At 59.9% G+C, this 22,927-nt stretch overlaps 3 protein-coding genes across 3 annotated transcripts; 2 read left to right on the top strand and 1 right to left on the bottom strand.

Moving 5' to 3' along the window:
- Positions 1 to 1,479: 1,479 nt before the first annotated feature.
- On the top strand, positions 1,480 to 9,283 carry CCDC154 (coiled-coil domain containing 154). Its single transcript, XM_007100154.1, is given in 17 exon segments — positions 1,480 to 1,489; positions 1,655 to 1,823; positions 1,912 to 2,089; positions 2,277 to 2,323; positions 2,646 to 2,741; positions 3,089 to 3,212; positions 5,133 to 5,234; positions 5,307 to 5,435; positions 5,515 to 5,639; positions 5,990 to 6,116; positions 6,195 to 6,332; positions 7,338 to 7,457; positions 7,532 to 7,608; positions 7,981 to 8,098; positions 8,521 to 8,607; positions 8,897 to 9,084; positions 9,202 to 9,283. Coding segments are annotated over 17 exon segments (1,917 nt in total).
- Positions 9,284 to 9,998: 715 nt separating this feature from the next.
- PERCC1 (proline and glutamate rich with coiled coil 1) lies at positions 9,999 to 10,808 on the bottom strand. Its single transcript, XM_028499138.1, has one exon. The coding sequence runs from the start codon at positions 10,806 to 10,808 to the stop codon at positions 9,999 to 10,001; it is 810 nt and encodes a 269-aa protein (XP_028354939.1).
- A 7,889-nt stretch (positions 10,809 to 18,697) lies between these two features.
- UQCC4 (ubiquinol-cytochrome c reductase complex assembly factor 4) lies at positions 18,698 to 19,710 on the top strand. The gene is made up of 2 exons (XM_007100113.4): positions 18,698 to 18,796; positions 18,873 to 19,710. The coding sequence occupies exons 1-2, from the start codon at positions 18,765 to 18,767 to the stop codon at positions 19,246 to 19,248; spliced, it is 408 nt and encodes a 135-aa protein (XP_007100175.1). The 5' UTR covers positions 18,698 to 18,764; the 3' UTR covers positions 19,249 to 19,710.
- The last annotated feature ends 3,217 nt before the right edge of the window (positions 19,711 to 22,927 follow it).

The raw sequence follows: 22,927 nt of genomic DNA, 5'->3' as shown, positions 1-22,927 counted from the left end.
AGCAGGGACACCCCTGAGAGGGAGATGCAGGCGAGAGGCTCAGAGACCCACAGGTGGGGAAGCACCTGGGGCCACCCTACGCCCATGGGAGGGAGGCCCCTGGCCACTGCACCCTTGTCCACATTGCTCCTGGGGCCGCTGCAGAGCCTTCGGGGAAGGCACTCTTTCCCTCCCCCTGCATCCTGGCCACCGTCCTTGTCTGCAAACTCAGGTGCAAAACACGGGCCGCTCCGTCAGCACGCAGCCCCGTGTCACCCCTGCCCCACTGGGCTCCAAAGTGTGTGGTGTGGCTGCGTGGCGTCGGGTTTCCTGGGCAAGGGGTTGCCTGTGAGACACTGACCTTGTGGGCAGGTCTGGGCAACAGTAGAGAGCAGGGCCACCTGGGCGGGGTGAGGCACCTGAGTGTCAGTGCTGGCCTGAAGCAAGACAGCCCACAGCGCACCCGGCTTCAGGACCCGGCGTGGGGAGAGCGCAGGCAGTGTTCTCAGCTGCTCAGGTGTTGGTTATGTGTTGAGGGGATGATATTTTAGTTACACCGGGTTAAATAAAGCAGACTGCTAAAATTCACTCCATCTGTCTCTCTCGCTGAGGCTGCTCAAATCACCAGTGCAGCTGCTCTGTGGCCAGCACCCTCTCTCGGTGGCTCTGCTCTGGCCATGTCCCCCTGTGGCACCCTGTGTCCTCGGCCTGGTTGCTAGGCTGGCTGTGTTCAGCAGGTCCTGGGCTCCAGCCTCCCTGCTCGGGTTCTCTGACCAGAGGGCCAGTGATTGCTCCCGGGCCAGAGGGCTCCTGCCCGTGACAGGCCAGCAGCCACCCCTGCTGGCTGGCCAAGTGGTGCCCGCACAGATCCTTCCAAACACGGGCAGTTGGGGAGTCCTTGACGGAATGGGAAAGCTGAGGGCTCAGGTTCCACCGGCAGTTGGGCCGTGAAGTCAGGAGGTTCTGGTGAGAAAAAGAAGGTTCCAGAAAAGCCCCCGCTGCCTTGCCTACCTTGGTTTTGTCTTGGAAGGAGAGATGTGAGGGCAGAGCTACCACTTCACACCTCACGTGCTCCCCCTGGATCCCAGAGCCTTCAGCTCTGACTTTTCCTGCCTCCCTCTGCCCTCCCTTACCCCCCTCCCCCAACCGCCCTGGGGTCCAGCTGTGGGCAGCCGTGGGGTGCTAGGCCCAGGGCTTCTGGGCAACGGCCAAAACCACAGGCAGGGCTGTTGGTAAAGCTATATCAGGTGAGTTGAGGCAGAGCTGGGAGGACCACCAGGCAAGAGCCTGCACGAGGGTCTGGGCCACGTGGGACGGCTTTGCTTCCTGACCCCCAGCTCTCCTCAGAGCCCAGGCGCTCCATCTGGAGCTGGCCAGGCAGGCACTGTCCCATTCCTGCTGCCAAATGCTATGTGTCCTCAGGTGGGGCCCTGGACCTTTCTGAGCCTGAGCTTCCTACATGGACAGTGAGAGCTGGGCCTTGCTGTGGGACCCAGCGGGATGAGCCACGGTGAGCTCGGTGGGCACACTCAGCAAGGTTTGGGGTCCCTGTTACCCTGGGCTCCATTTGCGAGCATCTCCCCCCATTGGCTCTAAAGGCAAACCCCAAGGTACCTTCTTGTAGAGCCGGCAGACAGTAACCCCTCGTCAGGGACCTTGCCACCCTCCCAGCCAGGTACCATCACCCCGGAGGACCTGGAGCTCCTCCTGGAGGAAGGGCTGGCCAGCTCCGAGCCCTTGAGTCTGGAGGAGATCTCAGAGAGGTATGAGTCCAGCTGCCTGCCATCCACCACTTCGGTCCCAGAGCAGGACACCCCCAAGCACTGGAAGCAGCTGGAGCGGTGGTGAGCCCCTTGGGGACCAGGGGCAGGGGAGCCACGCAGTCAGTGTCCCGCACACGCATCCGACACAGCCCACTCCTTACCCCACCAGGGTGGCCGACCTGCAGGCCGAGGTGGTGTCGCTGCGGGGACACAAGGCCTGCTGCGAGCGTACCACGCTGAGCCTGCTGCGGGAGCTGCTGCAGGTGCACGCCTTCTTGCAGCTGCAGGACTCAGAGCTGAAGAGGCTGCAGCAGGCGGCTCAGGCCCCCGAGAAGGAGGCTCTCCAGGTGGGACGCGTCGGCTGGGAGGCGACATCCCCGGGTGTCAGGGCAGCTGTTTCCTGGACCCTGAGCCCCACTCAGCCCCTGCTGCTCAGGCCAGGGCCTCGGGTCCCACTCCATGGGCCCCCGTGTCTGTGCTAGTCGAGCTGGGAGGGCCCCTGGCCTGCACTCAGCTCACCCCTCCATCTTGCAGTTCCCCAGCCTGCAGAACCAGAACCAGATGCAGGCCCTGGACAAGAGGTACCCCTGCACCCTTGGAACAGGCTTAACAGGAGGGAGGGGGCTTTGGGGAAGCAGCGACGGCTGCCAGGCCAGTCTGGGCATCAGCCCCTGGCTTTTGTTGCCTCCAATTTGGTATCTTGCTCAGGTAAGCAAACACATCCACGGCCCAACTCCAGAAGGTCAGGTTGCTGGAGCCCGGCAGCCTGTGGAGCCTGGGAAAGGGGCAGAAGGCTTGCTGCTGGGCCCCTTGGCTGAACCCCCACCCCAAAGGCTGCCCAGCCTGCTCCTGGCTGCCAGGTGGCAGGGCAGGCCCCAGGCAGAAGCAGTTCTTGTGTGCCAGGCTGGTGGAGGTCCGGGAGGCCCTGACCCAGATCAGGAGGAAGCAGGCACTCCAGGACTCTGAGCGGAAGGGCGCCGAGCAGGAGGCCAGCCTTAGGTGGGCCCCTCAGGAGGCTGTCTCTGGGCCTGCCGAGGGGTCATGTGGGAGTCATCAAGGAGGGCAGGTGACCCTCCAGCCCAGGGTCCCCACCCCCTCCCCTTCCCCATCAGTCACACTCACGGGGAGCCTAGCTCTCTCTGTCCCAGGTGGGGACACAGAGTGGGCTTCTGGCCTCTCTGTGTGTTTACCCGGGTGGGGTTGGACCTCCTGCTAGGTCAGCCTGGGCCCCCCGGATGCAGGCCTGGCCTGAAAAGGATTTGGTGTTCAGGGCCCCACCAGCCTCCCTGAGGCTCCTCATCAGGCCTCTGGCCGACTGGGCTGCTGCCTGCAGCCGTTGCCCCTAGGTTGTCTGAGCTGACCGAGAAGCTGAAGCAGGAGGAATGGGACCGGGAGGTGGCCTGTGGAGCCCTGCAGAAGAGCCAGGAGGAGGCCAGCCAGAGGGTGGACCATGAGGTGTCCAGGATGCAGGTACCTGGGAGGCCAGGGGCAGGCCCAGGCAGGGGTCTGGCATCAGCAGCCAGCAAGCTGCCAGCAAGACGGTCTGTGCAGGAGACCCCCAACTATCCCCATCCCACATCTTCTCCACTGCTGGGGTCTTCCTTCACCCCAGCTCTCATTTTGGTTACGTTCACGTGTTTGGACCTGGTGGCCAACTCCCAAGTCCTACGCTGTCCACTACGGTGGCCATTGGCCACGGGTGGCTCTGTATATTGCAATTTAAAATTCAGTTCCTTGGTCACACGAGCCACATCGCAGTGCTCTGTGGCTACCTGTGGCTGGTGGCTGCCGATTTGGCTGTGCTGAGGTGGAGTGTGTCCTCCAACACAGAAAGTCCATCATTAGCACGAGTGCTGTTGCGGCCACTGCTCCCCCCGCCCCCTTCCCCATGTGATGAGCACCCAGATCACGAAATAGAATCTCGGGCTTCCCTGGTGGCGCAGTGGTTGAGGGTCTGCCTGCTGATGCAGGGGGCGCGGGTTCATGCCCCGGTCTGGGAGGATCCCGTGTGTCGTGGAGTGGCTAGGCCCAGGAGCTGTGGCCGCTGGGCCTGCCGCGTCCGGAGCCTGTGCTCCGCGATGGGAGAGGCTGCGGCGGTGAGAGGCCCGCATACAGAAAAAAAAAAAAAAAGAAAGAAATACAATCTCATAGCCCAAGACCCCTTCCTTGGCCATTTCCAGCTTCAATGCTTCCCTCCGTGCAAAGTGGAAGTCCTTTCCTGAAGATGCATCTTCCAGTGTCCCTGCTTCCGGGCTGGTGCGTGTGGCCTAGAAGGTGGGGCAGGGGCCAGGGTGGGGCGCCTCTGGACCCAGCCTCTTCAGCTCTGCAAATAGAGACCAGGGACTGTGCTGCGTCCCCAGCTGCTGCCCTCATAGCTCAGCTGCCCAGCTCCATGCATGCCCCTCCCGCTGCCCTGTGGGAAGCTGGTGCCTTGGCTCCATCGAGAGGCAGGAGCCCCAGGCGGCATCGGGGCCTGGGATCCCCGATGCCTGGCTGGCCCGCATCTCCCCAAGTGTGCCCTGGGGCTGGGGTCAGTGCCTTTCCACTGCTGCCTGGTTTTGTGAATAAAGTTTTATCGGCACATGGCCATTCGTTTACTGTTGCCCACGGCTGCTCTTGCACTGGAACCACAAAGCTGAGGGGTTATGACAGAGACCCTGTGGCCCATAAACGCCAAACGTCTGCCTTCTGGTTCTTTACAGAAACAGCCGAGGCCTGCTCCGGGTCACCCTGCATGGGGCAGGGAGGCTGATGGGGGCTCAGGGCACACCTGCTCTGGGCTGTGGGAAGCCCTCCCGGCCCTAGAAGGACTTGTGGCCGTGGAGAGGGTGCCTCGTGCCTGTGGGCCTAGACCCCCGTCTCCTGCATCCAGACCCTTGGTGCAGCAGGAAAGGAGCTGATGGAGGGAGAAGAGACAAGGGGTCCCACCCTGGGCCTGGAGGGCAAGGGCAGACAGTGTGTGTGTACACACGTGTGAGCGGGGATGTGCACACGTGCATGAGTGTGTGTGCTCACATGTACACTCAGCCTCCTTTCCCAGGGCTCCTGGCAGGGGTATGATCCGATGGCTGTTCTGCCACCTCCCCTGGTGGGGTCTGGCAGTCACTGTGAGGACCATGTATGTCCTGGGCCCATGGAGCATGGCCTTCAGACCCTTCACAGCCCTTGCGCCTGGCTCTCTGGGACATGTTGCCCCTGCCTGCCCTGCCTTCCTTCCTGAGGAGGGTGAGACGGGCCCACCCCTGCAGGGCACACAGGACTAGGGTCGCCTCCGACAGAGATGATTGGGCAGGAGAACAGCAAGTCCCTGATGGCGTTGTGGGTATGGGGATGGGCGAGGGGGACGCCAATGGGGAGGTGCACGGTGACCATCTGGCCCCCACTCCACAGGCCCAGATGACCAAGCTCAGGGAGGAGATGAGCCTCCGCTCTCTCAAGAGGGAGGCCAAGCTATGCGGCTTCCTGCAGAAGAGCTTTCTGGCCCTGGAGAAGGTGGGTGCCTGCTGGCGGCAGGGCAGCCAGTCCCCCTCTCCCCAGCTCACGGCGGGCGGGGTCTCCCCGCAGAGGATGAAGGCCTCAGAGAGCGCATGGCTGCGGGCGGAGAGCGGCCTATGGGAGGAGCTGGAGAGCAAGTGGCAGCAACTCCGGGAGCTGGACGCAGAGCTCACGCGGGTCCTGCAGGGGCAGAGGCAGGTGGGTGGCATGGGGGGCACTGGCACAGGCAGGGCCCTGGCTGGAGCTGGGCAGGTCTCAGGCTGCCTCTCTCTGGCAGCAGGAAGAGTGCCACCTCCTAGAGCAGTGTCGGGGCCTGGACAAGGCCGTGGTCCAGCTGACCGAGTTCGTGCGTCAGAACCAAGCATCGCTGAGCCACATCCTGCTGGCCAAGCAGAAGGCCTGGTGGGTGTCTGAGTGGGGCCTCAGGCGGGGCAGGTGGGAACAGCCCTGCTCCCCTGACCCCAACGTCCTGAGCCTGGCTCGAGGCCCAGTGGGGTGCCCTGGGTCAGAGAAGCTGCCCTTTAGTGGGGGGCTCCCATCCCTCCCCCAGCCTCTCCCTCGCGGGGGGGCTCTTGAGTGGCAGAGGTGGACACAGCCCCGTCTCGGTGGTCCCTGTGATGACCCTCATCCTCTCCCTGGGGCCACCTGGAAGGTTCTGAAGCCAGTAGCTGGGCTCGCTGCCCTGGCACAATGCCAAGGGGTAGGCCAGCCTTGGCTGAGGGACAGTCTCTCTCAGTGGCACCCACCCCCAGGGATGCTAAGGGGCAGTTGGAGAACAGCCGGGCCGGGGACCTGGCTACCTACCTGCAGGAGAGCCTGGAGGCCATGTAGCTGGCCAGCGAGCTGGCCCAGCAGGAGATGCACAGTTCCCTGGAGCTGGTGAGGCGGCAGGACCAGGGCTGGGCCCGCAGGGTTCCCCGCCTATGCAGGCAGTACACTCAGCCCGGCCTCCCACAGCTCCGAGAGAAGAGCCAGGCCCTGGAGGTGTCCGTGGCTGAGCTGGTCAGGCAGGTGAAAGACATGAGTGACCACTTCCTGGCCCTGAGCTGGAGGCTGGACCTGCAGGAGCAGACGCTGAGCCTGAGGCTGTGCGAGGTGAGTGCACAGAGCAGGCCGGGGAAGGCGCACCTAGATGGGAGGGGTCCTGCTGCCCCTCAGGGCGGCAACAGCTGTCCACAAGACCCAGGGCCCCAACCACACGGGGGCTCCACTGAGTGACCAGCAAAGCAGCCTACACCTTTGGGTTCTTTTTGCTCTTTTTCTAACAGCTTTATTGAGGTTCAGCGCACACACCAGACAATTCCCCTTTTCAAAGTGTGTACTTCCGTGGTTCTTTGTGTATTCAGAGTTGTACAGCCACCACCACAATCACTTTTAGAACTTTTCCATCCCCCCAAAAGGAAACCCCGTGCATTAGAGGTCACACCTCCTCCCCCAGCCCCTGGCAAACACTGGTCTGCTTTCCATCTCTCTGGATTTGCCTGCTCTGGACATTTCGTATAAATGGAATCAAATGCTCTGTGGCCTTTTGTGAGCTTCTCTCGCTGAACGTTCCGTGTTTGAGGTTCATCCACTTTGTGGCATGTGTCAGTGCTCCCTTCCTTTGTATGGCTGTCACATTTCACTGTGTGGATGGACCATAGCTTATCCATTTGTCAGCTGATGGACACTGAGCTGGTGTCCTCCTGGTGCCCTTAGTGCTGCCGTGAACACCGGTATACACCCTTTGGCGGCGGGGCCGGGTCCCCCATCCTGTGCGTGTAGGCCGGCTGCCTGTTCTCTGTCGCTGCCGACTCACAGGCAGCTGGGTCTGGCTCAGGGGAGGGAGTGAAGCCAGGCTTTCTTAGGGATGTGGCTCTGCTCAGCCTGGTGGCCCTGCCTGGAAGAACCGGGGCACCCAGACTGTGCCAGGCCAGGCCACCCGGGCTGTGTCCGGTCAGTGTGGACATGCTCCGAGTTGAGGTGGGGGCCCTGTGCCCTCCAGGAGCTCTGCTGCATGGGGCTGGCCGTCTGACGATGGCTCCAGTGGGGCCAGTCTGTCTGCCTGTCCACCCTCCCTCTCTGGGCGGGTTCCAGCCCTCACTGGTGTCCGTGCCCCAGGCACAGAGTGAGTGGGGAGTTGCAGAGCAGCCATGGCAGGAAGGCCTGGCCCGGTGTCGAGAGGAGGCCGAGGCGCACCTACGGGAGGTGCAGCAGAGAGTGGACAGCCTGCCCCGGCAGGTGGGGAAGGGCTGGGGTGGCCTCCCCCTTGCCGCTGTGCCCACCCTGAGCTGCCCGCCAGCTCCGCGTTTCAGATGGAGGCCATTGCTGACAGGTGCATCCTTCACAAGAGTGACTCAGACCTCAAGATCTCCGCCGAGGCCAAAGCCAGGTGAGGCCCCCGGCTCCCTGTCACAGCCTGGCAGGACCTTCAGGGACTGGGCTGGTCCCACCGCAGGAGGGCACAGCCGTCTCAGAACGACGCCGCTGCATCACAGGGCTTCCTGACAGTGGTCCATCCTCCCCAAGCCCCTGCACCTGTGGTAGCCCCAACCCCTCCCCACCCCAGGCCTGGCCCAGCTTTGGGCTTGGCCCCTGCTGGGGGCAGCCTTTCACTCTGTCACCTGCTGGGGACCCCCCAGTGCCCACTGGTGGGGCGACAGTGCTGAGCACCCTATGCTCTGCCCAGGGCCTCCTCCCTCCAGCTGCCCCACCCCCCAGATGCCCCCCAGAGCCCGGCAGCCCCAGCCTCCTGTGCTCACAGAGAGTTCGAGGGTGAGGCCGTGAGGCAGGAGCTGGCTGCTCTGCTGTCCTCTGTGCAGCTGCTCAGAGAGGGCAACCCCGGGCGGAAGATCGCCGAGATCCAGGGCAAGCTGGCCACGGTACCCCTGGGCCCCTGGGCTTGGCACACTCGGTGGGGGATGGTGGGGTGCTGGCTCAGACAGGGGCAGACCTCCCCCCACCCAGGGAGGCTCAGATCCAGGACACCCCCCTGGGAGTGGGGGGGGGCGAGGCTCATGGAACCAGCCATCCTGCTGGGTGGCTCTGCATGTATCAGACTCTGGAAATATCAAGTGGGGGCTCCCGTAGATGCTGAGGTGCATCAGCAATCAGTGGAAAGAGCAGCCCTGAGTTCTGACCGGGTCCCCCCTTGTCATCGGGCTGAGTGATGCGGCCGGCTCCCACTGAGGGGCGAGGACCCATGTGTCGGAGGCCGGCTCCTGCCACGAGTGATTGGGGCGGGGGCCTCCCCCAGGTCTGCAGACTTCCTGAATCTGTGCCCACAAATGGGGGCCGTGTTTAGTTTCAGAACCAAATGATGAAGTTGGAAAGCAGCATCCAGGACAACAAGACCATCCAGAATCTCAAGTTTAATATAGAAACCAAGTGGGTGAGAGGTGGCCCCTGAACTGGGCCCTGGCCGTGCCCCTGCCCCCCCACCCAAGCTCCAGGGCTTACCAGGCCCTGTGGGTGGGCCGCCTTTCTCTGTGCAGAGCCTGACTCCCAGCTGCCCTCATCACCCCCAGCCTGGCCACCCCCTAGCTTTTTGGTCTGCCCAGCCGTCTGTCTGCCTGTCTGGCCCAAGCAGAGTTTCCAGGCAGATAAGGCCCAGGCTAGCCCAGAGGGAGATAAATCCTGTTGGCTGTCCCGCCCCTCTGGTCTGATTCCTGCGTCCACAGCGCACGGAGGAGATGGCCACTCTGCGGTCAAGCGTGATGTACCTGTGGAGTGAGGAGGGCCCCTGGGCCCTGACGCTAGGCAGCAGGAGGGTCCTCACGTCCCTGGTGAGGCGGCAGTTCTTCATCAAGGACGTGGCCCCTGACGAGGTGGTCCCCGTGAACCACTGGGGCATGTATCAGGCCGTGAGGTGGGCAGCGGGGAGCTGTCTTCCAGAGTCCTCTCCAGTCCCGGGTTCGGGGCTGGGCAGACCCCGAGGGCAGTGGGCAGAGGCGGGGTCCGGGCTGTGAACCGTGTCTCTGGGCAGGTGGCTGCGGTGGAAAGCCGTCCTCATGAAGCTGGTGGCCTGGCAGAGGCCAAGGGCGGTCTGGGAGAAGCCCCTCAGCTAGAAGCCCGCCCACTAGCTCTCGTCCCTGCCTCTTTCCCAGAAATAAACAGGCCCGCCCCATGCCTGTCAGAGGCTGGAGTTCCCTCCAGGGGTTCAGGAGGCCCCGGGCAGGGGAGTGGCCAAGAGGACCTTCCCTAGACTCCCAGAACCCCTGCTCCTGTCCTGGCTGCTGAGCCCCAGGCCCCACCGCTCCCCAGGGCCTCTCACCCACAGGCATTACGGCCCGAGCCCCACCCGGAGCCAACAGCATGTTAGCTTGGCCACTCAGACGGTGCTCCACTTCCTGCCCCTCCAAGAAAGCCCTCACCCCCATGGTAGCTGGCCCTGCCACCTGCCGCGGGTGCCACGAGGAGGAGCCACCCTGGGGCCAGCTGGGAAGGCAGTGTGGAGGGCTGCCCTTCACCACTGACTGGAACTTTGGGGGCTGGTCTTTGAGGAAATGTGGCTTGCCCAGAGGGGAACCCAGCGTGTAGACGCCCTGAGCCCACCGCCTCCAAGAAGCTGCAGCTCCTGCCCCATCCTCCCTCCTGTGGGCAGAGCTCTTGGGTGGCCCCTGCCCATCCCCTGCCCTGGCCTGGGAAGTCCCTACCTGAGCTGATTTGTCCCCTGGTGGCTGCCCTGATCGGAGGTCCCCGAGGGCTCCTTTCAGGACAGCAATAAAGAGAGTCTGGACCTTTGTTGCCCTCAGCTCACCCCCACTGATCCTTGCTCAATCTCTAGGCCTCGGCCAGCTGCACCCCCTCCAGGGCCTGCCCCCCCCAACCCAGCAGCTCGGGGCCGGCCTCTGCCGACCAGCTGGCCAGCAGGTCGCTGAAGTCAGGCGTGCCGGGGTGCAGCAGACCCAGGGGGCTGGGTGCCGGCTCCTTCCAGAAGGAGGGGGGAAGCTTCCTTTGGGTCATGGGGGTGATGTGGCCGTACTTCTGCTCCAGCCGGAGTCGGCGGCCAGCCGCGGCCCTGGGCCCCAAGTACTGCCGCAGCCCATAGTCGAAGAGCTCGGCCAGGGGTCCCAGCAGCTGCGGCCCTTCCCCACCGAGGCCCGGCCCACATGCCTGCCCCTCAGGGGCCCCAGGGGAGCAGACCCCGGGCTCAGTGACCTCGTTGTCTTCTGGGGCCTCACCCTGGGCCAGGCGCACTAGGTTGGCGCAGGAGAGCTCCCTGGCTGAGCTGCTGGCCGTGTGGCCATCAGCGTAGATGTTGCAGGTGTCGAGGTCCTGCCCCCGGTCCTTGTGGCCGAAGTACCGCTGGATGTCGCCACTGATGAGCTCAGAGAACCGCAGGAGCTGCAGTGGTGTCTCTGGGCCACTGGGGTCCAGAGGGGCCACTTCTGGGGCCCAACTTGAGCTCTGGGTGGCCGGGCTGTGGCCCTCTGGCCCCTCAACCTCCAGCTCCTCTTCCCCATCCTCTTCCTCCTCCTCCTCCTCCTCCTCCTCAGAAGTGTCTGGGGGCTCCGGGTCTGAGGGCAGGAAGGGCCCGTGGGATGGCAGAGGCCGGAAGTCACAGAGAGGCCAGATCACGCCCGCGGCCATCTCTCCGCCGAGCTTCTGGGGGCTCTCGGGCAGTGGGCGCTAGCTGGGGAGGGAGGCAGAGAGGGGACAGGTTAGCAGTCAGGGCCCGCAACCCTCCTAGGGGAATAGTCACTGCAGGCTTGGGGCGGGCGCTGAGCTCAGAGGCAGATGACATTTGGAGAGACGGAGGTGGTGGGCACTGTGGGCGGGGGGCATGGCAGGAGTGAGCTGCAGGGTGCAGGCCTCAGTCACCCGTCAGAGGAGGGTACATCCTATCCTGTAGGGAGGGTGGCTGACAGTGCTGTTGGAATAGTGACTCGGAGAGAGAGAAGCAGGGCAGGTGGGAAGGGAGCTGGCCCAGGGGCTGGGCTTCGGGCAGGTTTGGGGCCTGGAGAGCAGAGCCCTCGTCCCAGCTCAGGGTCGCTGTAGCTCTTGATAAACAGGCTTGTTGACGCAAAGTCTGCCGAGGTGCAGGGTTGGGGGGACCCCGTTGGCACGCCCCCTCCCCGAGTGTCTGTGGTTGGCAGGGTCCCTCCGTGCCTGAAGTGCCCATGCTGAGCCCGGGAGCCGGGCCTGGCTGCCTCGAGCTGGGTGCTCTGTCCCTTGCAGTTTTGGGGGCTTCAGAGGCTTCAGGGGCTGTGAGGGTGAGCTCCGGGGGTCTTCGGGGGAGGGCAGAGCCATTTCTCTGTCCCCACAGTCTCAGGCTTCCCTGTGCTTCCTGTTGGGGGTGGGGGTGGTGGTGAGGTCACCTCTAGCATCTCCAACCTGGGGATGGGTGGGGGGGCTGGCAGGACCGTGGAGGGGGTGGGATTAGGGGAGCTGATTGTGAATGTGGGAGGCCCCCCCAGAACAGGGCCCCACCTCCTCCACTGCAGGGAGGCAAGTGGGCCAGCCCTTGGACCAGGAGGCCTTCTAGTGGCAGCCCTGGGCAAGGGGGAGGAAGAAAAGGAAGGGGGGTTAGAGAGAAGGGGGGTTCCCAGCTTCAGGAAACCACACCCCATGTGGGGGGAGGGGTGGGAAGTCCACAGGCTGCCCTCAGAGTCAGGGGGGCCTCTCGGACCTCCCCCTCCTCCCTGCCATCATGCTCTGCAGTTCTAGGGCCCCTCTTCCCTGTTGGGGTGAACCGTGGCCCCAGCGTTGGGCGTGGGCATGGCCGCTGGTGGGGAGCCAAGACTCAGGTGCCCACCTTTCCCTGGCCGGCCCACCTAGATGACCCAGCCCCGCTCAGCCCTGCTGTTGACCCCTCCCCGTGGGTGGGTGGTCCCCAAAGACCACCAGGGCAGAGGAACCCACAGCCTTCCCAGGACCTCCGCCACCAGCACCCTCCCACCTGCCGCCCAGCCTGGCTCCTACCTGCCGAGGCCTGCAGCTCCCGCTGGGCAGGCCCACCTCCACCTGGGCTCAAGCATTTATAGCCAAGCTCTGTGGCTGGCCTGGCTGGCAAATATTTGGTGACTGCATTGTCATCGCAGACTGGGCAAATAGAGCCCGTTTGCTTTAGCGCCCGGCAACCAGGGCCCCGCCGGGGGGAGCCTCAGCCTGCCCGGGGGACCGTGGAGTGTTTGCCGCTCGCCCAGCTGGCTCACACCCGGGGCCGAGGACCCTTATCTCCGCCGCTGATTGGGGCCCGAACCAAGCCTTGTCAAATAGGCGGAAAATTAAATTTCATGCTATTTTGACTCCTGGAGTAGCCTTCTCTAGAGGACATCCTGCTTCTGCAGCGCTCTGGGTGAACGGGCTCTGGGCCAGCAGCAGGACCTGGGAAGCCCCAGGAGGGCCAGGGACAACCAGCCAGGGCCCAGGTGGTGGGTTTATGCAGGTGGGGACCCCGGAGCCCCTGCCCAGCCCCCTCCTGCCACTTCCCACCGTTCCAGAGCTGCAGGTGCATTTGCAACAAACCCCATTGAATCACTGCTCCCCCAAGGGCTTCGTCCCCATGTCCAGGCTGAGGTGACACCTCCCTTCTCTGGCTTCTTTTTTAGCTCCTGTGCCTTCCCCTAAGGGGCTTGGTGGCCCCTCCAGCCCCGTGGGTCCTGCCCGGGGGCATCCTCACTGTTGTTACCACCCATCATTACAGCCCCTTCACCATGAGTCCCATGAGTCCAGTCCAAATTTCCCCGTCCCCGGAAACCGACCTCGGCCACAGCCACAGTTCTGTCCTTATACCCTGGGGTCCGATGACACTTGCCAGGTCCTGGTTGTGGGTCGGCCCTGCCCCAGCCTTAGCCAGCCTCTCTCTGACCCAGCACAGCCCAGCTGTAAGCCAAGACCTGGGGGAGGCTGGGGGTTGGGGTCCCCGCTGGCTCCCCAGGACTGCTGGGACCCCAGAATCCCTCTTTGCCCAGATACAGCCCCTGCCCCTCTGCCAGCCCAGGGAGCGCCCACCATGACCTGCCCAGGACCCAGGGCTGGATCTCAGCAACTATCCTGGCTGTAGCTCCGGTGCCCACTGCTGCCTATCGGGAACAGCCAGGGCTGGGGTCTGGGAAAGGGCTGGGGTCTGGGAAGGGCCTGGACACCGGCCGGGTTGGGGTCAGCCCCACAGGGTGGGGCCTCAGGGGCCCAAGGGAAGTGCTAGGCACGGGGGCTGGGCTGAGGAAGGCGAGACGCAGCCCTGTCATGGAGAAGGTCCTGGCCTTTGTGGCCAGAGGAGGGGCTTCACGAAGGAGGTGGTTTGCAGGCGCTGATGGGGCAGATGCTCACCCAGCCAAGCCAGGGGAAGTAAAGGTGTTCCAGCAGAGGGGACAGCCTGGAAAGGAACCAGATCGTGAGGAGCTGGCACCCCTGTGGTCGGCTGAGTGATGGCCCCAAAGATGTCCACACCCTGATCCCTGGGAATTGCGTCGTCACCCCACTTGGCAAAGGGACCCAGCGGAGGTGACTGAGGTAAGGACCCTGAGATGGGAGATGGCCCTGGATTATCAGTGGGTTTGTGTGTCACAGAGGGAAGCAGGAGGGTCCGAGTGGGGGTGGGGGGAGATGTGGCGACAGAAGCAGAAGGTCACTGCTGGCTTTGAAGGTGGAGGGGCTGCAAGCCAAGGAATGGAGTGGCCTCCAAAATCCGGAAAACAAGGAGATTCTCCCCTGGAGCCTTCGGGGCACAACCCTGCAGACACCTTGATTTGGGGCCAGGAAAACCCACTTGGGACTTCGGACCTCCAGGACTGCACAACAAATCAGTGTTGTCTTAAGCCACTCAGTTTGTGCTCCCTGTTTCAGCAGCAACAGGAAGCCAAGAGCTAGAAGCGTTGGCTGGAAAGTGGGGTGGGTGGCACACAGGACCTCCTGGCCTGGCCCTGGAGCTCAGACCTTCCTCCTGTACTGGGAGCCAAGTCGGCCAGGGCCTCAGCTCTTCCCAGCATCACTGGCACCAAATCGCAGAGTGGCAGTGGGGCTTTTGTAGGAAAGAGACCCCAGGGTGGTTTTCACCCCACACCCCACACGCCCACTTTTCCATCCTGGCCTCTGCCTCAGGCTCCCAGTCCATGGAACTGGAGCTGTGGAAGGGGCTCTGGGTCCCAAGAGTGACCCAGCAAGGTGTCCATTCGTGCCAGCTGTGGTAAGACTGTCCACAGACAGCCAGACCCTTGTCCTCTGGTGGCAGAATCCCAGTGCTTTTTTCTGCCTGACCAGAGACAAGGAGGAAACCCCAGTCTAGGATGGAGAGTTCTAGAGTTGGGGAGAACCCAGAGCAGGCAGGTGTTTGGGGAGAGGAACCTCAGCAGCACAGTGTGGGGTGGGCCTCTGGACACAGGACGCCTGAGACCGGAGACTTGGGGAGGGTGCCACTGCACCAGTCCTAGCGATCAACGATGAGGCCTAACAAGGCACAGTGTGTAGAGGTGAGGGTGGGAGACAGGCATGAGAGGGATCCAAGAAGCAGATCTTGGGTCTTAGTGGAATTATCCCCTTCCTTGCCCCTCCTGAGTCAGAGCCATGCTCAAGATAGACACAGGAGTCTGGTGGGTGGAGGCTGAACTCCAGTTTTTGTTACAGGTGAGGCTGTGCTGGGTTATGGCAGCCAGGGGGACCCTGGGTAGGTGGAGAGACACACTTTCCCAGAATCACTGCCCACACATGTCCAGCCGGTATTGAGTGGCCAGCCAGTGCCAGGCCAAGTGGCATGGGTGGTCCAAGCCCCCTGTGCCCATGGGGGCTCCTGGGTGGGGCTGGGGGCTGAGGCACTCAGGCTGCCTGGCTTGGGGCCTGAGCATATGCTCTGGCATCTGCTCCCAGCCAGGCCCCCATTGTGGGCAGCATGGGGCCTTCAGAGCTCTGTGCCCACCCTGCCCCCACCAGCCCCCACCCCTGCTGTCAGGTCTCAGCCCCTGGGAGAAAGGCTCTGCCTTTCCAAAGGTGGTGGCCCTGCCTGTCCCCATGCACCCCATATTGATCTTCCCAGGGAAAATCAATAGCTCCAATATGTCAGCTCTCAAGTGGCGCTACAGTAAATTACTCCCGCCATCGGGCACACAAGGGCTGCAGCCTCCCTCCCATTAGTGGAACATTAGTCCTCGTGTGAGGTTTCTCTGTGTGCTTTGAGATAATGAAGGCTGAGGTGTTGGTTTATGCCCCTGGGAGGAGGGGGAACTTGGACAAGAGCGGCATCGCTGGCAGTGCTGGGCACCTGTCAGCCAGTGCCCTGCTGAGACTGCTGGGGTCAGGAAGGGGAGGCCCCTGGAGACACCGGGCCACCAGCCACATCTGGCTGTGGCTTTTCGCACTCTGGGCTCCACCGTATCAGAGGGTCAAGGAAACCACAGCATTTGGGGCTGTTGTCGCCCTCCAGCCAGAGGCTGCCAGGGACACATGTGTCACTGAACAAGGTGGGTTTAAGCAAGGGAGAATTCACAGCCCGGAGCGTGGGTGTCTCAGGAGGCGGGTGTTAGTAAGGGCTCTGGGTTCAGCCATTGTTGGGTGAGGGGCTCTGCTCTGGGCTGCGTGCTGTCAGCAAGCAGGGTAACTGTGACTGGGCATCTGTATCAGTCTTCAGGGGCTGCCATAACAAAGGACCACCAACTGGTGGTTTAAAACAACAGAAGTTACTTTCTCACAGTTCTGGAGGCCAGAAATATGAAACCATGAAGGCTCTGGGGGAGAATCTTAGCTTCTGGTGTAGCCGGCAGTCCTCCGCGTTCCTTGGCTGGTGGCCGCATCACTCCAGTCTCTGCCTGCCTCTTCACATGGCCTGCTCCCATGTGCGTCTCTGGGTCTTTTTTCCTCTTATAAGGACATCATTTAGGGCTCACCCTATCCATTATGACATAGTTTTAACTAATTACATCCACAAAGACCCTATTTCCAAATAGGGTCACGTGCTGAGGCTCCAGGGGGATAAGAATTTGGAGGGACATCATTCCACCCAGTATAGCATCTTTAATACATCTTATCCAGAAGGAGGGCAGATGAGGCAAGGCTCCAGCCATGGTTGGTAAAGGACCAGGGTCCCTCCCATCAGCCAGGAAGGGGGTATTTGGTCTTTTTTGGGCCACTTCCATGTTTTGCCTGTGTTCAGATGTGATTATAAAGGGGTCTTGAGCCACCATGGTCATGGTGAGGCCTGGTCCAACACTGATGTTCTCTGAAATTGTTTACGTCCTACAGGACAGCCCAGCTCTGAGCACCAGGCCAGCTCCCGGAGATCAAGGCCTGCTGTCCTCCTCAGACTCCACAAGACCCACGTCCTTTGCATCATGCCTTCACCTAGAAAGGAGACCAGTGCCAGCAGGACTTGGGGACAGAGAAGAGGTCCACTGGACATGTGGATTTGCTAAGTCTTTGTTGTGGGCCTGCGCTGCTCCTCCCAGACTCTGGCCTCAGAGCACCCTAGGAGCCTGATGGCAGTAAAGGAGCCCTCCACTGTCTCAGGATGGAAGGACACTTCCATGCCGTCCCCTTATCAGTCTTAACAGCTGTCCCAGGGACCGGCAGAGGGCTTCCCAGGCATAGCACCAGTCCTGGAAGCAGCCTGCGAAGGACAGGAGATGCCCATTTTACAGCTGAGGAAGCAGAGGCTCAAGGGGTGCTTGTCTGAGGTGTCTTATTTCTGTCACCCATCCAAGGTAGTGGGGCAGGTTTAGTGACCCTTTGGAGGCTGCCCTGCCTGGGGGTGAAACCCTAGCCCCTGCCATTGACCCCCAGCTCTCCACCCCCCTCTGCTGTCCCAGGGCAGCTTGTGCCCAGATGCCCTAAAGCATACCAACCAGGTGGCTGCATCAGCTGCAGTCAGCAGCTCCACCCCAACCTCAGGCCTCTTTGATCTCTACCTCCTCCAGGAAGCCCTACAGGCTGCACACCAGAATGATTCTGGTCCATCCTCCTGCCCACAGTAGGTGCTCCTGGGGTTCCCTGTGGTCGAATTGGTTTGGCAGTGACTCTGGGTGGGGTTCTGGGGTGGAACAGGTGGGGCGGGGCCCAGTGAGGAGGATGTGGGCACACAGGTGCCTCTGTTGACACAGCAGCTCTGAACACAGTCCTGGATTTGCAGCTGAGCCACCACCAGGCGTCCAGGTTTGGGCTTCCCAGGGTGGGGAGATCTCCCAGATGCTGCTGAGCTAGGAACACCTCCAGCCCGCCACCCTTGCTTAAGTGTCTCTAGACTTCCTGAGGGGTGAAGAACTGGTCCCTGAGGCTGGTGCTTCTCCTGCCAGAAAGAAGGTGCAGGAGATGCTCCAGAGGCAAAGATTCTGAACCAGGAGGCAGCACATTACAGCTGCCAACTAAAAATTGTCGCTTGTCACCTGGTTCTACAAGAATGAAGTCACCTGCCACTGCAGTCACTGACCTTCAACACACCCTTAAAGGAGTTCAGGGCAGAGATCAGGAATGAGGCCCTCTGTGCTCTGGCAAAAACTGGCAGAAAAACTCTCACGTTGTGTTTTGGTTTTTTTTTTTTTTCAGTCGTCACAGTTCACAAGGTGGCCTCGTAACCTGATTTTGTCACCGTCAAGCCCCGCCCCCCAGCACATCCCCACATCTCCACAGAGTCTGTGATGATGCCTGGGTGCTCCTATGTGGTCTCCAGACAGGACGGCTCAGCAGAGCCAGGGCTAGTTTGCCTTGAAGGCAGAAGGCTCCAGCAGCTTCCCTATGAAGTCAACTGGGGTACCGGGTAGACAGGAAGTCCCAGGACAGCCCGAGGGTGACCCTCCCGGCCTGACTCTTGAAGGTGGATGGGAAGGTTCCCCCCGAGCAGGCTGCAGCCTCCATCCACAAAGATGGTGGCGCGCTAGGCTCTGCACTGGTGGTTCCGCTGGCCTGGAGAGAGAGACTTGTCCGAGTGCCTGCTGGCTTCCCAGTGACAGCCGTGGTAGTGCCCTGCTGCGGTGGGTGAGGGATGGCGGCCCTACGGCTGAGCAGTGCGCAGAAATGCCTGTCCCGCAGGGCGGGTGGTGTAGACGCGGCTATTCGTGCGCAGCACAGAGCAACGCAAAGCGCCAGGGCTGGGTGAGGGTCCGCGGCCATGGGGCGGGGGACACTAGTCGAGGGGACAAGATGACTCCGTGGTTGAAAGTCCAATGAAAAGAGCAAAACGGCTCGCGAGACCGCGGGGAGGAGGCGTCCAGGGGCTGCGCCTGCCCGGCGGGAGGGGTGTGGAGTGTGGGCCCAGGGCGCCGATCTTAGGCGAGCCCGGCCGACGGTGAGACCCGCGCTGAGGCGAGCTCGTCGGAGGACGACGCCAGCATCCCGTCCCCGCCGGCCGGCCTCAAGCCCGGCGCGGAAGCCTAGGAACCTGCCCGCTCGTTCCTCTTCGGGCCGGTGGCGAACTACATTTCCCGGCATGCCTAAGCGGCCGGCCGGGGGCGGGCCTGCGACGGAAGAGACCGCCGGAGGACGTGAGTCATTTCCGTTGCGCGAGTGGGTCCACGTTCTGTAGTCGTGAGCGGAGGCCAGGAACAGCGCGCGGCTTCCGGCTCCGCGCGACGGAAGTGACGCGATGCTGCGCGCGGCGGCGCCGAGTGCTGAGTCGGGGTCGCGATGAGCTGCGTGCTGCGTTCGCCGGCTGCTGGGTGAGCTCAGCGCGGTCTCGGCGGGACCTAGGGTGAGAGCGGCGGGCGGGCGCGCTCACTGTTCTCTCTCTTCCAGGGCCCTCCGGGTACTGGGGCTCGTGCGCTGGCCTTTCCGAAGCCTGCATCTTCCGCCCGGTGGCCGGGCTCGTGCCCAGCCCGCGGCCGAGGGTGAGGAAGAGGATGACCCTAACCGCCCCCTTCAGTTTTCCTCCAGCAAAGCCATCCCGTTCCGCTGGACAGTGAAGCACTCCCTGGGAAGGGAGCAGCAGCGGCCCTGGTGGAGGGTGCTGCCCTTCAGCCTGTGCCTCATGGTTCTGGTCATCTGGTGCTTCTTTAGGCAGGAGACCAGCGCGGACCGGTGGTTGAGACGGATGTTGGAAGAAGAGGTACCGGAGCCCAGCGATCGTTCTGAAGAGCCTGGAACTCCGGTGGCCCATGGGGCGAGAACTTAATGGGGTGCCAGCAGCGAGGGAACAGACCTCAGTCTTTAGGCTTTGACGTCGCGTTTGACCGTTTCTGTCCTGGTTATGCGCGTCCCCAGACTGAAGGACTTGGATGGCGCGCCTGGCAACGCTGACTCGTTGAAGGCAAAGCAGAATGTCAGCAAATCGGAACCGGCTCTTTGCCTGATACTTGTTGCCATCGAATACGTCCAAAAGACTTTTCAGGTCCATAGAAAGGGTTTTGGTTGCAGCGTGTGCTGTTGGATTTGTGATGTCTTTGTACAACATTATCACGTTTCCAAAGGGATGCTGGTGACACTTGTAATCCAGTGTGATCCACTTTGCAGGTCATTTGCTTTCTGAGACAGAATAACTGGCAGAAGAGTTAAACGTTTTGTTTTACAGTGTACCGTGATGTTTATAAATTGATGTTAGTTTAACAGACTAACAATAAATATTAATTTGGTAATGTGGAATTAAGCCAATGTTTGTTTTTTTTTTTTTTGCATTTCATTTAAAAAAGGGAGCCTTCTAGTCTTTTCAGTTCCTTTGTTTGTTTGTTTGTTTTTTCCAGAATAGGAACTGAGGAAAGAAACCTAAATGTTAATTGTGGAACACTTTCTCACCTCTCTTCCAGTTTTTAATTTCAGCAAGGCAACAACTTAGTGGAATACATTTATAAATATTTTTATGGACAACTTAGAGGCAATATTTTGGGTATGTAAATGATATGTTTTCAAGTACTGCTTAGCAGGAAACTTTCTTAATTCTGGATTAAATACAAGATGTATAAGAGGGAAGATTTTATTTACTTAAGGTTCTAGTGGAACGTTTTATCTTGCCATATCTTTGGTGCCAAAGTTAACTGGAAATTTCTCTCACTCGGATGGTTGAAGACCACTGACTGTATGGCAATGTACTGGCTTCTCACAAGGTCTTGGCCACGGTCTGGCCCGCCTTGGTAAATTATGCTTGTCAGGGAGGTGGTGCTAAGACAAGTATATTCATTTTTTTTAAAGATGAAGAGACCAAGATTCAGAAGGATTGACCTAATCATGGCTCAGGCTACATCGTTAGTTCCACTGGGAGCAAAGAAAAGAACTAAGATGTCCTTTTTCTGACCTGGTGTGGTTGTGACCTATTTGGTTGTGAACCATTTTATCTGAGCAACAGTCATTCAAACCTGAACCCTGACTTTACTCTCACTAGCTCCTGCAGGAAAAAAACGTCAGAACTAACGAGAAGAAATTTTGTTTTAATTAAAAATAACTTTCACATGACCAAAGCAATATGATTTATCTGGAAAAGTTAAACAGTGTAATAAGCAAAAGGTAGAGAACCAGAAACAGTAATAATCCCACCACCTAGAGATAACTGCTGTGAGCACTGTTGGGCAGAAGATGGAGAAAATTGTATTTAAAAAAATCCAAGCAAAAGAGGTTACCTAAGTCGATGGCCTAATATCTTCCAAGCTGCTGAGGGTATTTTAACGCTTGGGTACTACCCCAGCCTTTTAAGAACATTCTTCAAAAGCATGAAAAATGACAATCTTTACAGCCTGTCACAGTTCTCTTTGCTCTCTTCAAGGAAGGTGCTTCTTGGGTAGGCATCTTTTCTCCCACCTCTACAGCAAAGATCCCCAAATTTCTTTATCTTGAGCCCCCAACTTCCTTTTTTAAGCTCGAGGTGGCTCTCTATACTTCTCTACTGGACTTTACAGCTTCCTCAAGCTCCTGAGGTCCAAAACAGAGTTCAGCTCTCCCCAAACCTGTTTCTTTGCTCTGTATCCCTCCCAGCTCGGGACTTTGGAAATATCCTAAACTTCTTTCTCATTCCCTGCATCCTGGCAGTCTTCAAGATCTGTTTAGTCCTCCTCCAAAGAATTCATGGGCCTTGTTTCATTCTTCTGCTTGATTTTCTTCAAAAATATCATGTTGATTTTTTGCCATTTTAATTTCCAGGTTTAAATGTAATGTTTGTAGAGGTAGTAATTCCTTTAAACAATGTGAACATATAGAGCAGGTAGTCATTCATCCCACCAGCAAGTGATGGCTTATTTTACTCTATTACTTGTGTTTAAAAAAAAAACAGAAACTTACATGCTTGGGAACAAATGTATGGAACTGCAGTATCTTGCTTTGTTTTGTCACTTAAGTAGGAGCATTTTTCTTGTCACTAACAATTCTCTGGAAGCATTGTCATTCTCTGTGAGGTGCTCTTTAAGTTTTTGCCAAATAACTTTGATAATTATCTTTGTACATTTGTCTGATTCTCATTCTTTTTTAGGTTGGAGTTTCTAGAAATGGAGCAGATTATTTTCCATAAAGGTCAGTACCCATTCGTCCTCCCAGCCACACTTCCTTTAAGGGGTTTTCTTGCTGCAGGTCACCAGCATTGTGGGTTGCTGTTAAGAACAGCAAAAAGTCTGCCTGCTCCATGGGCTCTTCCTTGTTTTAGTTTGCATTAAAAAAAATTACTAGCGAGGTTGAAAATTTTAAATGTCTCAGGAATTCCCTGGCTGTCCGGTGGTTAGAACTCTGAGATCTCAAACCGCGGGGCCCGGCCAAAAAAAAATAAATGTTTCATGCTATTTATTTACAAAACAATGTACTGGGCCTGGGTTCTCCCTCCCGAAATGCACACCCTGCTTCCTCCTCCAGGGCCAGATGAGCTGGGGCCCTGAGTGGTAGGGCTTACCAGGGGTGGCAGCTCCTGCCTGCCTCCCGGAGTTCCCACCCTCTGTGCATCCCCGCCCACCCTGTTGGTGAAGAGGGCGTGTGTGTGTGTGTGTGTGTGTGTGTGTGTGTGTGTGCGCGCGTGCATCCCCGCCCACCCTGTTAGTGAAGAGGGCGTGTGTGTGTGTGTGTGTGTGTGTGTGTGTGTGTGTCTCCTCCTTGACCTCGAGCCTTTGGATTCTTTTTTAAAAATCAGCTGTGTGTGTGTGTCTCCCTCTTGACCTCGAGTCTTTGGATTCTTTTTTAAAAATCAGCTCTGTTGATATGTAGTTCACATATTATTCAGTTCACCCATTTAAAGTATACAATTGATTTTTTAGTGTATTCGCAGGGGCACCCATTACCACGATGTAATTTTAGGGCATGTGCGTACTCCTAAAAGAAACCCGCTACCCATGAGCAGTCAGGCCTCCTTTCCCCCCTCTCTCCCCCACACCAAGCCCTATGCAACTGGAGACACTCTTTGCGGTCTCAGCACCCAACCCGGGAGTCATAGAACGAATGAAGGCGAGTGTGAGCAGCCTGGGCGCGCTGTCTCTACTCGGGACCTGTCGGCTGCGTCTCGGAGCCTGGAGCTGCTCAGGGCGCTGTCAGGGCGTTCAGAGCGCGTGGGGCAGCCGTGGTGGGTTGAAGGCGGCAGCGGGAACCGGGACCAAGCAAGTGCAAGATGGGCTGTGAACGTGGACGCCGGAGGGGCGGGCTCGGGGCATGGCGTGGCTTCGGGTGCGCGCGGGTCCCCGCTGGGGGCCTGGTGCTGGGAAGTTCACTGGGCCTCCGGCACAGCGCAGGGCGCCGGATGGGGGCGTGGCGGGGGCGTGGCCGTCCCGGCGGGGGGCGCGGGTGGGCTCCGCGAGGGGGGAGATCCGGAGGGGCGGGGGCGGGCCCGCGCGGCGCATGCGCGCTGCATTGTTTTGGCTGAAAATGCCGTCGGTTTCGAATGCGGGGGCGGCCGC

The sequence above is a fragment of the Physeter macrocephalus genome, chromosome 14 (genome assembly GCF_002837175.3).
Source record: "Physeter macrocephalus isolate SW-GA chromosome 14, ASM283717v5, whole genome shotgun sequence".
Lineage (NCBI taxonomy): Eukaryota > Metazoa > Chordata > Mammalia > Artiodactyla > Physeteridae > Physeter > Physeter macrocephalus.
The sequence above is the reverse complement of the archived record's forward strand: the minus strand, read 5'-3'. Positions and strand labels throughout refer to the sequence as shown.